Below are 15,979 nucleotides of genomic sequence, written 5' to 3'. Positions count from 1 at the left end.
GAACAAATACGCCACCTTTCGGACGTACGTGGCCGTGATAATGATGGAAAACAAAACTCTGAATGTTGTTCTTCTTGGATTTGCGTTTATGCTAATATTTACAGCATTTCAAACATGTACTATGGTAGAGGTGCGTATTGCAGTTCAGCCATTATATGTATTTATTACTAAATTCGCACACATCAGTAAGTTTACCCAAATAGTCTGTTTGAGTCTGAAGAATTAGCGAGACGGACTCGGGATGTCGAATTTGGGGGGTCAAGGGTCAAAGGTCAAGATGTGTTAATGGGGGAATATTTCCCCCTTAACTTAAGGTATAGGAGGAAATACGGAATTGCGGTACAAATCTCAACAGCTTGACCTACGCTCTTAATATTGGATGTATAGTGTGATGGAGAGGAATCACCACCACCAGGACCGTCACCAGCGCGAAATTGGAGGTAAAAGGGCAGTGGGGGAAAGGTCAGATATCAGACATTTTTTGAGGACATGGTCTAACGGACCGAGTGCAAAACTTTTTTGTTTCAGCGCTGACCTACCATTTTTATCACTTTATTTGAAGGACTGTTAAATCTACTTTCCGCTGACGTGCGAAGAGTAAGTGTCTGATAACCTTTTGACCCTCAAGAGGAGGGTTAAACATGGATTTGTTGACTGTTAACAAAGGACTGAACTGCTTTTGCCATTAGAGCCCCCTCCACCCACCCCTCCCCCCCATCCTCCCCTCGCCCCTCCCCCCACCCTCCACCCACCACCACCACTACGCTCGCGCTCGACGCATATCCATGATAACGTTAATATAGAGAAGTCATTAAAGTTACACAGCTATATCTTTATTACTGTACTACCGGTATCGCAAAGCCTATCAATGCGGTGGCGGGAGGGCGCACTTGATTCGGTTGCCAGTGAGTTTATCAGAAGAATACCCGGCTACAGTACACGTCAGTTGAGCTCGTAGGGTCTATGTCTCCCTGACCTCTGTTTGACCTGGCTCGTTTAGCTATTTCTGACTAACCGTAACCCTAACCCAAGCCCCCTAATGTATATATATTCTATATAGGACAATAATCATATAAACTATTAATTACTATATTAGTCAGAAATAGCTAAATCATTTTTGGCCCATTATTTAGAATTGAGCCCCTCCATCCATGTGACATCAATGATAGCAGCACAAACCAGGTTAATTGTGTGTTAGACTGCAAACAACTTACCTAAGAAACTATGGCACTTCAACTTGTTGACCACCATCAAATCCTCCAACAATTTCCTGAAGAAGTGGCTGGGCTTGAGTAAGGAGTAAAATGGTGGGGTAAAAAATGGATTAACTTCGCAATTAGTTGGTCTCTGTAATAAATGTCATGGCGCTACTGCCTTTGCACAGTAATGACAAACACGGACATATACATTTAGTCAAGCCTGTGCCCCCCTCTCTGTCAGGCTGGCGCATTAGGGCCTGGGATGGTGTCACAACACAAATGTAGAACCTGAGTTTCAGGCTACTGTCACACCGCGGATTTATTTAAGTTATAATTGTATTTTATACATTGTTTCAGAAAACCGTGTTAGAGGGTACAGGTGTCGATGGATATGTAAGGTAAACTGCGTTTTGATTTGATATGATGTTTTTGATATGATATGATATATGATTTGATATGTCATTTGATCAAAGACTGTTGACTCGACAATTTGCTTGTTATCAGTCTAGTGTTGTGTCTATTTTTAGCTCGCCTTGACATCGTCAAGGTGAGCTATTGGATTCATACCTATATACGTGTAATATTGTGTTTTAGATTCTTCGTTACAGTAATTTGACTGAAATATTTTATTGTTTTTATTTGTGCGATATTCGAAAACCAAAATGGCGATCATTTAGGCGTAGCGCCATTTCTCGTCAAGATTTCAGACTTTTAGATCGGAAACATTTATTTTCGCATCAAAACTTATGCATATATCATTATCAAGAGTATATAATGGGAGATATGCTATATAATGGGAGTTCTCCCATATATACTCTTGCTTTATATATCCCCCTCCCTATTCTATCACACCTAAGGTGAGCTACAGTGTCATTGACACTTTCATTATTGTAGTAAAAGTGTGGCGTATTTGTGTTCCAGTCTTGCCATCCTGTATGCTGTGTTCGCAGCGAGTAACTGGGCAGCTCCATCCATCATCAGTGTCACTGGACCAAAATACGCTATGGTGTTTGGCGGCGTTGTCTACTGGTGAGAAATATTTTTATGGTGTAATTGCTAATTTTTTGTGCTAGCCCATGTAGAGTATATAGCATTACATGTTATGTATATCATACATCAGACATTTGCAGTTTGTGTCGCCATGTAGTTGTCACTAAATTAATATTCAACTTGAAAGCGCACTTACAAAGAGTGAATTGACTTGCTGTATTGAAAATTTGTGATAATAGTGAATCAAATTGATAAGTTATTATATTAATGATAAAAGTGGTTCAGTGATGTGGTATTGTGTTTCACCGTTCACTGGAATTCTAACACAGATGTTCCCTAAATAATTATACAGATTTACACCTAAAATAAATAGTATTCATATAATTTACAGTGTAATGTAATATTCAAGCAATGCACTAGGCATTTACATAATCAATGTGATCGTTTGTTTTCTTCAGTATTTTCATTGGCCTGTTTCTAAAGCCATCCACTTATTCCATATATGGAGGTTCTGCCGTTCTCGGTATTGCTGCTGCAGGTAAAGTATTATAAATCTGTTATGAATTAATTATTTTATCTACAGACATGCACCTAATACATCTCATAGGGTCTATGTCCCCCAGGGTATACCGGAACGTACCCTGGTAACTCTGATATGGTTAGGGTTAGGGAGTAGGCGTAGGCGACTCCCTAGACTCGTTAGTGGAGTTGGCGAGGTACGGTCCGGCATATTAGATGGTACCAGGGTACGTTCCGGCAGTACCTTGGGGGACATAGACCCTCTCAGCCTTAATACATCGATACTTAGAAACAGAAAAGAAACGTCGAGAAAATCCAGTACATGATTTTCGTGTATAACTTGTGATGAATCCCACGACATGAGTTAGGTCTGGTAATTGTTGATTTTTGAGAGAGCAAGGAAGATAATTGGGAGCAATATCCATAACATGTGTGAGATGCTATGGTGACCTACCCACAGACAAGCATAGTGTTAATTAAATATAGAGTCTTACATGAAGGTCAGTTTTATTTTGTCATAAGTTTCAATATTTCATTCAGTCATGAATTTCTTTCAGTATTGTGGACTGCTCAAGGTTCCTATCTTACAATCAACTCTGACAGTGAAACAATTAGCAGAAACAGTGGGATATTCTGGGCATTGCTTCAGTGCAGGTAAACATTATATTCTCGTTTTGAAACTAATCTAAACCTTTTATACTGTAGTGTATTAAAATTTATTATTATTTGTGTTGGTTAGTGTAAATTTGGGCTATTATTTTGCATTGTTCTAGCTAGTGAATTACAACAAAGGATAAACTAATGGCGAAATGTGAGATTCAAAGATCATGTGTCAATGATATACAATGATGAGCGAATGACAGTGGCTACCACACAGCTATGTGTTTATCCAGCCTTGGTGCCATTTTTTTATATTTTAACTCATAATTTCTGACATTTCTGACATCATTTTTTGCAGTCTGTTGTTTGGAAACCTGTATGCATACTTCAAGTTTCACGGGGAGATCCACATAGATGATTCCAGCAGAAACACACTCTTCACAGTGCTGTTGGTAACGTGCTGTGTCGGACTACTCCTCCTCCTTCTCCTGCGCAACCGGAGAGGTATAGACAATGAAGACCTGCTCAGTATTAACGCAACGTGAGTTCACTCGTGTTTTCTCGTCGCATAACTCAAAGTACTGGTGTCTGTTTTTTTTAAATGAATATAAAATGCTTTTGTTCATTTTTTCTGGTATGTGTTATTGCATGTAAAATTAATTTTGCAAAATAAAATAAAAATGTGTAGATCAAAATATTTGTATTTATCTCAGTATTAAATAATCTTATCATTAATTGAAAGCTAATGACATTTAATAAGAGTTACTGTAGAATAAAATTTTGAGCTTTTGCATCATAATGCTGTGTAGTCTGTCAGAAAGCTAAAACTATTTTGTTTTATTTTGTTCACTGTTATGATTATTTATTATTATAGTAAGTGTTACGGTAACTAATAGAGTAAATATTGATTTCATTTCTTAGGAGACCAGTACCAAACAGACCCATGCAAGCACTCAGTAAGTTGATCGTTTCCCAAGTTGTACTAGATATTTGGCTTCATGGCATTTAGACTTAAACTATTACATTTCTGATTCTATGTCTGGCTCATGTTTTCTGTAAGCAAGAGCATTTGAAATGATGAGCTGATATGCTAGCACAGAATTATTAAGGGTGCAAATTAAAGGGTAAAGTACAGTCTTTTGACCATGCAAGATAAATGGTTATACACAATTGATTTGCATATAAAAGTTATAAATATATATGCACAGTGGATCTGACACATCTGAAGCAATGCTGTATAAAGTGCTTATATATCCATATTTTATTGATTGTAGAACGGTCCCTGGAGCTACTGCGTACAAGAGAGATGCTGTTTCTAAGTGTCTGCTTTGCATACACAGGTTTGTACCAGTAGAAGTGAGTTTTTTTTAACTATAATTACAGAAACATTTAGTTGCGAATGCTGAGTCATCTAGGGATGATTGAGAAACATTTGATTCACTTTACAGCGCATCAACTAAAGTGCTTGTTGATAGCATTCACGGTTTATAACTACATGTGCAGTTGTATAGTTGAATAAATAATATAGTAGGTGTATGCACCTTCAACTCTAGAATATAATACAGTATGGCTATTCAGTTATGACCAAAGCACGGAAAGTGCACATGTTTAGCTAAGTTATCTTTCTTCTGGATCACACTGATGACAAGAGTAACGGCTGCAATTTAATACATGTAGACAATAAGTCAGGGGAAAAATTTCTTTCTTTTTACGGGAGCTTTTTTTCAAAAGTCTGTGGAAAAATAGCTCTCGTCAAAAATTTTACGGGAGCTATTTTGAGCCTCACGGGAGGGATTTCAGAGGTTTGAAGAGCGAATCGCTCATTGCTCCAGTGTATTTTTTACCCTGGAATAAATCTGAGCTCAGGGTATTCACTACAAGCCGTGATGCGGCGTATTTTAGGCTCTCGGTGTGACCCTATTCGGGCACGTGTCAGCGACGAGAGAGCATCACTTGTCGAGTTAGTCTTTTATTAGATTATCATTATTATTATTATTATTATTATAAGATTATTATTATTCTCTAGTATTAGATGGTAACTGACACGAACCATTCCTCGCAGTAAAGACGGTCGTCGCGTTTATCGCTGTCTGAACGTCTGCTTTGCAGGGTTGGAGCTGACGTTCTTCAGCGGTGTGTATGGAACCAGCGTGGGGCACACACTGCAATTCGGTGAATCTGCGAAACAACTCCTCGGCCTGTCCGGAGTTTTCATCGGCATCGGTGAAATTCTAGGTAAGGTCTGGCGGGTCGGGAAAAAATCTATCGAAATATTGAATTATCGCAAGGAAACAGTTATTTGGTGCACGTGAGGAAAAAATTCTATGCAAATGTTGATTTATCACAAGGAAACTGCTACGTAAGTGTACAAATTTTATGTAAATTTCAATACTAATGACTAAGATCTTAGTTATTTTTCTCGGGGGAATTCTAAATAATGGCAAGCTTTTGGGTTTTTGCTTTTGTATTTCGTACGTAATAAAACCTAAAATTAGTATTAACCAATTAGTGTGATTGTGAACGTATCTATACAATGAACATGAAAGATCATTATACCAGCAGCAGCTGTTTCAGTCATGATGCTATTTAGGAATTTTCGAAAGGTGTCACTAGATGCCACTTTCTGCCCTACTTTTGTTCACTGATGTCCAAAATATCCTCGATCATGTAGTGTAATGTATGTTACATATTTAACTAATATAATTAAAAACTATATTGGCATGTACCAACATTCATTGTATAGAAACCAATGATCAGAAACCTGATTGCTCACACTAAGTCATTCTACCCATTTCTGCCATCTAGTGGCATTCTTATATAATTTGCAATAATATTGTTGCTAGAACCTTGGAGTAATCATTCAGAATGATTACTCCAAGCTAGAACAGTGGTACGTTCATCGACTGATCTATCTATATAGAGCCGTGTTGCGTGTGATAGTGTTTAATTCCTTGGCTCTATGAATTGTATTGATAGGTGGCGCCACCTTTGGGTTGTTTGGAAAAAGGACCAATCGTTATGGCAGGGATCCTATAGTCATGTTTGGATGCGTCATCCACATGATCTGTTTCTTCCTCATCTACATAAATTTGCCTGGAGAATCTCCTCTTCAGGACACACAAGCTTTGTCTGTGATCACTCCACCAAAGTATGTAATGATATGTGATGAATCATATCCTTAATTCACAATAAGCACCAAATGGCTGTTACATAAATCAATGGAATGTTTTAAAGCCACCTAATGCTCTTCTAAGATCCTTTTCTCAAAACATCTGCTTACCTTTAGTATGCTAAAACATGTCAAATGTTTTGATGCCAAATCATCGCTTGTCTCTTGCAGTCTGTACCTTGCAATAGTGTGTAGCTTCCTCCTTGGCCTTGGAGATAGCAGCTTTAATACACAGGTAATTAAATACAAATGTTGCTCAATTTGTTGCCTTTAAAGCAGAAACTATAATATACTGCCTTGTCTCACCATAAATCTATCTGGTAAAATATATGCATAACTTACTTAATGAAATAGGTTGGGTCGTCAAATAAATGGGTTGTCAATATATTTAAATGTGTAAGAGGGTGCAGTGTGTTGCCACAATTTAAATATTTTCACTCTGAATTTTTCAGATATATTCGATCCTAGGCATGATGTTTCCTGAAGACAGCGCCCCGGCATTTGCTCTGTTCAAGTTCGTACAGGTAGGTTAGACAATAACGCTCTTGCTAGAACAACAGCCGCTAATAGTCTTTTCCGTCGTGATTCCAAAATTATCCTTTTCTTGCACAATGCATCCTCTTCCTGCTTTGGTGCACACAGGGCGCATTTGGCTTCATCAGTATAATGGTGTTTGCGTTTTCAGTCTTTGTCAGCTGCGGCAGCATTCTTCTACTCGAGTGAACTTCTGCTAGAGTTTCAACTCCTTATTCTAGTCATCTTTGATTTCTTCGGCACGATCTGCTTCTTCGTGGTGGAGTGGAGAGTTGTCGCGACACAGCAGTCTGGCTATCACGTTGTGTCTGGTGATATCTAGCAGATTCGTAAAAGTATTCACTGCCCCTCTGCTTCACAAATAACTATGTAGTTACATTTGGATTGCCACTCAAAACAGGCAGATTATGAATTTCTCATGCGCAACTAATAGGCTTGATGGTACTGTGTCAATTATTGAATTATTGCTCTGTGTGTTGCCACTGTATGAATAGGATTGTGCTGGCTCTTTTCACAATTTGCACATGTACTATTGAGAATTTGAATTGTTGAATCTATATTACTCTGATAAGTGTTTATTGGTGATTGTATTCTTGTACCTAGCGTGTTGATGAAGAAGTGCAATCAATTGCTGTCAATATTGATGTCACATATAGTTTTTATGGTATATATCTAGTGATTGCATGATGAAGTGGGGATAAATTCAAAGTGTATATTTTGTTTCTTCATAGTAGTTTCATGAGCTACGGAGTATAAATGAATGTATGTTGCTTAAATAATCTTTGATGAGGAATGTACATATAATGAGCTGTATAATAAAATGCACAAGTTTATTTAACACCAGGAAATTTTCTTCTGTGTCAATAATAATTGCTTGAATCATCATTGAGTAATGCAGATGGGGTCGTTGTCGTATCAGGTACTACAGATATGTACCCGAGGTAGTTTTAGGTTGTTTAGTATTATGTTTATATTTTTATATAATTAGGAGGTAGTTTTAGGTTGTTTAGTATTATGTTTATATTTTTATATGAAGTATGTTTAGGGTTTGGGTTAGGGTTAGGGTACACTTCTGTAGTACAAGTCTGGTACACTTTGTGTATACATATATGTACCTCGGGTACATATCTGTAGTACCTGATACGACAACGACCCCTTGAGCTTGAGTAATATATGTCTGCAGTCTACTGTAACATTAGATATAGGTCACGCACGAAGCCTACCTTAATCTCACCGTTCCACGGCACCAAATAACATTTCATATCTCATGTGAGAAAAATCCATGTCGTAACATAGGATTTCCTCTCTTGCAGTCCCTCGCTGCTGCTGCTGCGTTTTACTACAGCGGATTTCTGTACCTGCCAGTGCAACTCGTTATTCTGGTCATCATGGCAATACTGGGAACGTTTCATTACTACAAAGTCCGAAATGCTCTGGATCTCACCAGAGGATACGCCTTGCTGTCAAAGTACTGAAGCCATTTATATTGACAATTTGATAAGGAATTATCCAGGAGGTTTGCAAGGACTATCTTTCCGTGTGATAAGCACAGAACTACTAGTAATGAAAACGTGAGAGAAAATAGTAGGTTTGCAGAGATCTTTTATTACAATTTCGGTTCAGGGTTTGAATGAACAACCAATTGACTAAAGTGAGCTCTCTGACTTGGACTAGGGATTTGTATAATTTGTGTGTAACAAGATGTCATCATCACCAACACTAACATTACAAATGTACTGAATAACTGAGAATGCCAAAGTGTCTGAAGGATTTTAGCTGCTGCAGTAGTTTTAGTATGGTAGTTCCAGCATGATTGGTTATTATACGTGTTCCCCCTGTTTCCGCCTAATTATCCATGACAGCCATGGCTAAGCACTCAGGATTGCTACACAGTAGTTCCTGTCGTTCAAGTGTCACGTCTCGAGGCAGTTGCGCGTGCCGCTGCGTAGTAACCACTGATTATTTTCGGTATTGATCAGGCAGTGTACCAGGCAGTACTGGCTTCTATACTTGTTAAACGAAATTTGAATCTTACCAAAGCCATATATACGCGCATGTAGTTGAAAGATTGGCACTTGCGTACAGTCAACAAATGTTGTTCAGTGTAATTATGGATAGCGAGGTACAAAAAAGCGACAAATAGTGTTCAACATTCTGAAATTTTCTCTCACTGCTTGCGATTCCTATCTGTACGAAAGGAAAAGCGCTCAGTGTTGAAATTTATGAATATCGTGTCATAATGACAACACATAAGTTTAAACATACAAAATTAGTCTAAGTAGCGTTAATGAAACGATTAATATACGTGCACCCCTGCTATGAACTGGCAATAGCATACACATTTATTGATCCAATTGCCCCCATTCTTGCACACACGTTTTCGGATAAACTTTTGTGTGCAATTGATTTGTATTGACCGCGTCAAGTAAACTACCTTTCGTGATTGCATGGTAGTAGTAATCCAATTTCCCACGGGAATATATATATATATATATATATATATATATATATATATCAATGATATTTATACTGTACATTTGTAGCTGTAGTGTCTATCAGTATCCTCAAGGTGAATAAGGTGTCAGCTGGTGTAATCATAATTGAAGAGAAATTAATATGCCTACGCATCATACTTATGGCCTTTGTTATTTTCGACACGAGATAGGTAGCACTTGTGGTGTATATTTGAGAATTCGAAGGTACGAATTAATGTGAAACATGAAATGTAATGTGAATGGTGGTAGTTATATTATATCATATATAATTATTTATGTATTTATATACAGTGCCCGGGATTTCCTTATTTTTACACATCGCGTAAACCAAACGTTTGCTTGATTTTTGTACAAAATTTAGAATGGTCCATCAAACCTCTCTACTCGTGATTAATATGTTGAGCTCGGTATTAATTTGTCTTGAATTACAACAAGAAAGAAGTTTATATATCATATATATGCATTTATTTTATTACATATGTTTAACAATACATGTTAGAATAACATCAACAGTAAATAAAATTCAAGGTGGAAAATGTATACTAATGAATGCTGGGGCAGAATTTTATTATTAACGCTTTATTTTACCTTTGCACACATTATGCATGGTGATATATACGCGTGCACGCGCGTATGTGTGTGTGTGCGCGCGCGCGTGTGTGCGTGCGCGTGTGTGTGTGCGCACGCGTGCGTGCATGCGTACCTGTCTTTATATATCTATTTACAAATGGTATGATGTGTATGAAACCGTATTTTACAGTTGAACAGTCTTTGAAATAACAAAACAATGTGCAGTAGGTACAATAACTCATCGAATATTTTCTGTTCGAAAATAAAATTTTTACACTATTAATAACAAAATAATTTTTTAATATATATTTGCTGTGGCTGACCTGACTAAGCTACGCAATTCAATTTTATTCGAAGTTTATTGCTTACACTAATTCTATGACAAATATTGCTTACAGTATTGTGGTTTTTAGTGCGGTCCTTTGTTGTTGAACATCTTATAATGGGTCTTATATAGAACAATCAAACGATTACTACATTCAGTAAAAAATGGGAATAGCCAGTCATCCGTATACTATATCCAACTTTGATGCAACTGTACAAATAATAAAACATAATAAAATCTAGATCTGCCGGTTTCGTAAGACGTTGTTAAAAACACGTTCATTCACGATATTCTGTCGTAGGCATCCGTAACCGGTAGATCGCATGGGGTTCAACGAGAGAGGGTTATCACAGACGTAAATGTATCGAGCTCATGCTTTTATAGGTGGTGCCAGTTGTAACCCGAATAATCAATGCGTTCGTTTTCACTCCCTCTCTGCCCGTTCACTACATGAACAGCAAATGCAATGTTGATAGGGGTGCCACTAACTTATTCGGGTTATGCCAGCTTTAGTTGTTGGGCGACTTGTCGTCTTTGAACTTGAATTTCCACCACATGTTGTTCTCCCACAGTTTCACCATTCGCTGCGAAGTCGGATGGATCATCTGGGGCTTGTAGCTGGCAGTGGCCGCCGAGTTGGTGCGCACCTCCGTCGGTTGATATGCCTCCATGATCTGCTGGTAGTTGTCCTGACTGAAGGCACTCTCCGCGCGACGTCGCGACCGAGGCGACGTCCCCGCGTAGCGCGAGAACTTTTTCGCCGTCTGGTGGCGACTTTTGTTAATGCTCTCGTCTGATATGCTGCTCGCGCCGCGCGGATCTAGAAGCTTGCGACTGTGATGCTGCGGCTTGCCGTCGTCAGGCGGCGACGGCGAGTACTCGCTCTCGTCCGTCGCGTCGCCCCAGGCGTGCTTCAGCGGAATGCCCTTCGGCTTCGGCTTCCTGCGCTTGTGACTGTGGCGCTGCGCCTCGCGCGGCGTTAACGCGAACTCGTTGTCGCTGTCGTCGGCCGCTGCTCCCGCCGCAGGTTTCTTCTTCTCGTCGCTGTCGACGTCCAGCTGAACGTCGCTCTTCGTCACGAGGCTGCTCGTCTTCTCCAGCGACCCCTGCAGCTTCGCGGCGGCAACCTCGGCGACGCAGACGTCGACCTCGTCGCGATTCGCGAGCGTCTCCTGCGACGGCGCGACTGCCGACGCGGGTCGACTCGTCTGGTCGGCGCTGTCCTTCGTCTCGACGACGTCCGGCTTTCCCTCCGTCTGGTCGCCGCTCTCCTTGACGAGACGCACCTGCGACGTCTGGTCCTCGCTGTCTCTCACCTGCTTCGCGTCCGTCTGGTCTCCGCTGTCCATCACCGGGTGCGCGTACGTCTGGTCGCTCGCGTCGCGCATCTCGCTGCGCAAGTCGATCGAGCTGAACGCCTGGATCTGCTTCGAGCTGGTGGCGACCTCGCGCGGACTGACGAGGCTGTTCGGTAGCGGAGACTCGTTCTGCAGGACCTCCTCCCGGATGAGAGAGTCGCCGCTAGAGCCGCTGGACCGACCCTGTAGTAGGATGCGCTGTTGCGACTTGGTCACACGCTTGTAGTCGTCATCTTCGGCTTCTGTCCACGCGTCTTGCTGCTGGATAGTCTGCACGGGATAGTTCCTGTGAATGGGAACAGGCGCGAATTGTAGAAGCAGACGCGGCTGGTGATTGTGAAGAATGGAAAAATCTGGATGAAACAATATTTCGATTTCACGTAATTTTAAGTAAAGTTTAATTACTCTATTTAAGCATTTGGCTCATTCTGTTTTTTCACGTTTATGCGTTTATGACAGCTTTCTTACCTCCTACGTTTGCGGTACCAGTAGATCAGGAATATTATGAGTAGCAGCAGAATGAGTATTAGGAGAACTAAGATGACAATGATGGTCGAACCTGTAAGAAAATTGCGAATATGTATTAAAAACTCATGGCAAAGTTATCCTGGAATTATATGAAAACATACGATATTCATCTTTATCTATCTTCACTTGTGTGCGCGTGCGCACGTATATGTATATCGATATATATATATATATATAGAGAGAGAGAGAGAGAGAGAGAGAGAGAGAGAGAGAGAGAGAGAGAGAGAGAGAGAGAGATATATAGATATATCTATAATATAAAGACCACTACGATACAATATAATTATTATGCTTAGCTATCTATCGTACCTAGATTCACTACAACTTAATATGCATTATACAGTATTGATGAATTAATACTTACCTATTCCCGTTGACACACAACTTCCTGCTAATATCATTCCGCTGCAGTTAAACCTAGAAAAAAATTCATCATCATAGACATAAATGACTATCACATCATATTTCAAAAGTTATCATTTACAGTTACTATAATATGGTTAGCTACAATGGTTCAATCATCGAGCAGTAGTTATTGGCTGTTGGGTTACCTTAAAGATTCCTCGACTTTAGGTGTAATTCCTGAATTTGTGCTAATAACCGGTCCAGAAATATTAGCGGAACTTGTTTGGTAACCCACAGTGCTGCTTACGATTTGTCTGGTCGTCGCAATCGCTGTTTCAAAATGTAACAGAGGTCATCACTTTATGGGTGGAATATTTTTTAACGTATCACCTGCTATTATAGATTATTTATAGCATGAACATTATAAAGAACGATGTCCTTCTTTTTGTAATCGGTTTTACCTGTTGGTTTATACCTGTGAACGTTAAGTGTACGTCAAATCCAGTAAAGCAATATATTGCGGATCTACATATTTCCGGAGACCGTAAATTCAATGGTCTTACCTAAACTGCAGTTCCGACCAGGGTAGTTCCGATCAGGTGATGTATCGATGAAGCCAAAATGACAGGCACACGTGTACTGGGAGTTGCTCATGTATTGACACGTTGCGTCCTCGTGACAATCATTGAAGTCGCTGCTGGTGCATGGATTGATGGCTGCAAGTGATAAAGCGCCAAGTTGATGTAAGGTAAAGTAAATGTATTAAAGGTGATCACGCAATTCAACCTATCGCTCGTGCTGCATGAACAGTAAGTGGACCTTCAATTACCTTTCATTGCGTAGAGCGGTGAGCAATAGCAATCATACTGTCGGTATCACGCAACATACGGTGCAATCTAGCGGTTCTATCTATCCAGGGTCTCACTAAATATCATATCAACGTAGGCAACAAGACCTAACGTATTAACTAGGCCTAATATTTTTTCGGAAATAGTAGTTCCACAACCGAGGAAATAGTATATAGTTACCGAGTACAACGATGCCGCCTTCGTCCACACTGAGGCGACTCTCCCCAAGCAACCCGCCCGTCTGTTGTAGAGCCTCGGTTACCTGCTGTTGGATGTCGTTGGCAGTAACGCTACCTGACGTTTGACGGCGTCGTCTGCTTTGGCGTTGAATAGTATGTGTGCGAAAGCTGACCATGCCCCGTACTACGATACTCCCAGGCAGAAATCTATCAACCGATCCTCCTAAAAGTTTGTCTTGTAGAGTTGGAGTGAGATCCATCAAAGTTGTCATCTGCAAGAACGAAGATCATCTAGGATTCTAGGGTATGAATTATAGTTATCTAGCCTTAGTGGATGAGCATTCTGGAATATGTGATTTCATTTTTCAATTTCTAAATGCGCATTTTCACGCGCACTATTTAATAAATAATAAAAATTGCGGATCATATAGGCAGTCTTGCATTATCATGATTCTCGCATTGTTACAGCGCATGAACATTTTCTTCATAACATTTTAAATTGTTTAGGAATGTTATGAAGCCATGAAAACGCTATTCATTAAACTGTAATCACTATCAGAAGAAATAAAATACCACATTCATAATCTTCGCGTTTGTATAAATATGCCGGTGTCATCTGCATCATTACCCCGAACATGGTTAATTTCTGAACGTTCTTAAAGTCTTCACTCTCAGGGTCATCCATGTTGGGCACGTACTCCAAATCTTTATTGCAGAGTTGTAGCATCCTGAACTGAACTCGGAACAGAACGCTTCCTGACGATCACGAAAGCAACGAAGAGTACGTACGTTAACTCACACATGCATGTACCATTCTAAACTTCCAAGAGCAATTTAACGGAATAGTTGTGCAATCTTATTACTATTAGTTTAGAAGTTTTACAGACGTGTTTTATTTAGTTTAAGCACGAAAAATAATACGTGACATGAATGATGCACCATAGATAGGTATCGCCATTATTCTATTTATAATATAGTGATGTCCTATAACTGGTAGAAGCTAACTCGCCTCGTAAACGTTATACGTACTTTCACATTTCTTCTCGCTGGTCTTCGATAGCCAATGTCCAGCCGGGCAGCGACATTCGTGCTTCCAAGGTGACACTGCCTGACACACCATCCCCGTGCCCCATCCACATCCTCCCGGGTGGCCGGGTTTGCATGACTTTGCGTGATGGCTAGGCAGCTCATCAAAATCTATTCCTTCACATTCTATAGCAGGAGGGATGTGTGAACCGACAATTGTTGTCGCAACGTTGCTTTGCTGGCCGGTCCCGCCGTTATTAGTCTTGGTAGAAGCAATGTTGCCCGGCTGAGTACTGGTGGTGTTGTTTGGCTGGCCGGTGCTATTAGCGGCAGGCCCTTTGCTAGCCTGATTACCACCGCCAACACCTGACTGAGCAGTGGCACTCTTGTCAACTTGATCAGTACCACTACTGCCAGGCTGGTTAGTGCTTCCGACGTCAGTGCGACCGTTGCCGGCTTGTCCGGTGGTATCATTGCCTTGCCCACTGGTGTTTGTGCCAGTTCCACTAGCATCAGTTGCTGTGGCATTGCCGGGGATTCTACTGACTTGCTGGCTCTCATTACTGCTTGCTTTCTGTCCTATCCCGTCACTGCCTGGTAGTTGCGTACTGCCATTCCCCGACTGCCCACTGTTATTACTTCCTAGCTGCTGACCAGTACTGTCAGTTCCTGGTTGTCCAGTGCTAGTACTGCCAGATTGACCAGTGCCTCCACTGCCTGTTCCTTCACTGCTATTATTGGCTGACTGATCCTTACTTTCACTGCCTGACTGTTTGTTCTTGTCACTGCCTGGCTGACCAGTAACTCCACTGCCTGATTGACCACTGCCTGTCCCTGCATTATTGCTGCCTTTTTGATCCAGATCACTGCCGGGTAGATTAGAACTGCCGACTCCCGTCGTTGCTGTTCCACCGACAACTGGTTGATCTGCACCACCATGATTAATGTTACCGTTGGTTGGATAACTACTGTCAGTACTATTAGTGTTACCACCCCCGGGCTGCCTGGTACCACCATCGTTAGTGTTACCACTGCCTGGCTGTCTAGTACCACCATCGTTAGTGTTACCACTGCCTTGATTATCAGTATCACCATCGTTAGTGTTACCACTGCCTTGATTATCAGTATCACCCTGGCAGTACTGATAATCAAGGCAGTGTAACACCAAACGATGGTGGTACTGATAATCAAAGCAGTGGTAACACTAACGATGGTGGTTACTAATAATCAAGGCAGTGGTAACACTAACGAGGGTGATAGTAATAATCAAGGCAGTGGTAACACTAACGATGGC

At 40.6% G+C, this 15,979-nt stretch overlaps 2 protein-coding genes across 3 annotated transcripts in view; one reads left to right on the top strand and one right to left on the bottom strand.

Moving 5' to 3' along the window:
• Positions 1-28: 28 nt before the first annotated feature.
• On the top strand, positions 29-9,961 carry LOC106820828 (UNC93-like protein MFSD11). Of its 2 annotated transcripts, none has more exons than XM_014825400.1 (13): positions 29-130; positions 1,557-1,597; positions 2,121-2,228; positions 2,648-2,727; positions 3,266-3,362; positions 3,667-3,849; positions 4,230-4,264; positions 4,583-4,648; positions 5,418-5,543; positions 6,285-6,456; positions 6,649-6,712; positions 6,930-7,001; positions 8,325-9,961. In XM_014825400.1, the coding sequence occupies exons 1-13, from the start codon at positions 41-43 to the stop codon at positions 8,484-8,486; spliced, it is 1,296 nt and encodes a 431-aa protein (XP_014680886.1). In that variant the 5' UTR covers positions 29-40; the 3' UTR covers positions 8,487-9,961. The 2 variants fall into 2 exon arrangements, with proteins under 2 accessions (XP_014680886.1, XP_014680885.1); XM_014825399.1 differs by lacking the exon at positions 8,325-9,961 and adding an exon at positions 7,163-7,863.
• Positions 9,962-10,419: 458 nt separating this feature from the next.
• LOC106820827 overlaps positions 10,420-15,979 on the bottom strand; it is a 24,330-nt gene continuing 18,770 nt past the window's right edge. Inside the window, exons 7-14 of the mRNA XM_014825398.1 lie at positions 14,689-15,612; positions 14,288-14,415; positions 13,661-13,931; positions 13,196-13,348; positions 12,839-12,962; positions 12,652-12,704; positions 12,228-12,318; positions 10,420-12,045 (exon numbers count right to left, since the gene is read on the bottom strand). Coding sequence (XP_014680884.1) covers positions 10,911-12,045; positions 12,228-12,318; positions 12,652-12,704; positions 12,839-12,962; positions 13,196-13,348; positions 13,661-13,931; positions 14,288-14,415; positions 14,689-15,612 — 2,879 coding nt within the window. The 3' untranslated portion in view covers positions 10,420-10,910. The remainder of the gene's footprint in view (positions 12,046-12,227; positions 12,319-12,651; positions 12,705-12,838; positions 12,963-13,195; positions 13,349-13,660; positions 13,932-14,287; positions 14,416-14,688; positions 15,613-15,979) is intronic.

Source organism: Priapulus caudatus, unplaced genomic scaffold, assembly GCF_000485595.1.
Source record: "Priapulus caudatus unplaced genomic scaffold, Priapulus_caudatus-5.0.1 Scaffold49, whole genome shotgun sequence".
NCBI lineage: Eukaryota > Metazoa > Priapulida > Priapulimorpha > Priapulimorphida > Priapulidae > Priapulus > Priapulus caudatus.
Note: the sequence above shows the minus strand (reverse complement) of the source record. Positions and strands in the feature narration are given on the sequence as shown.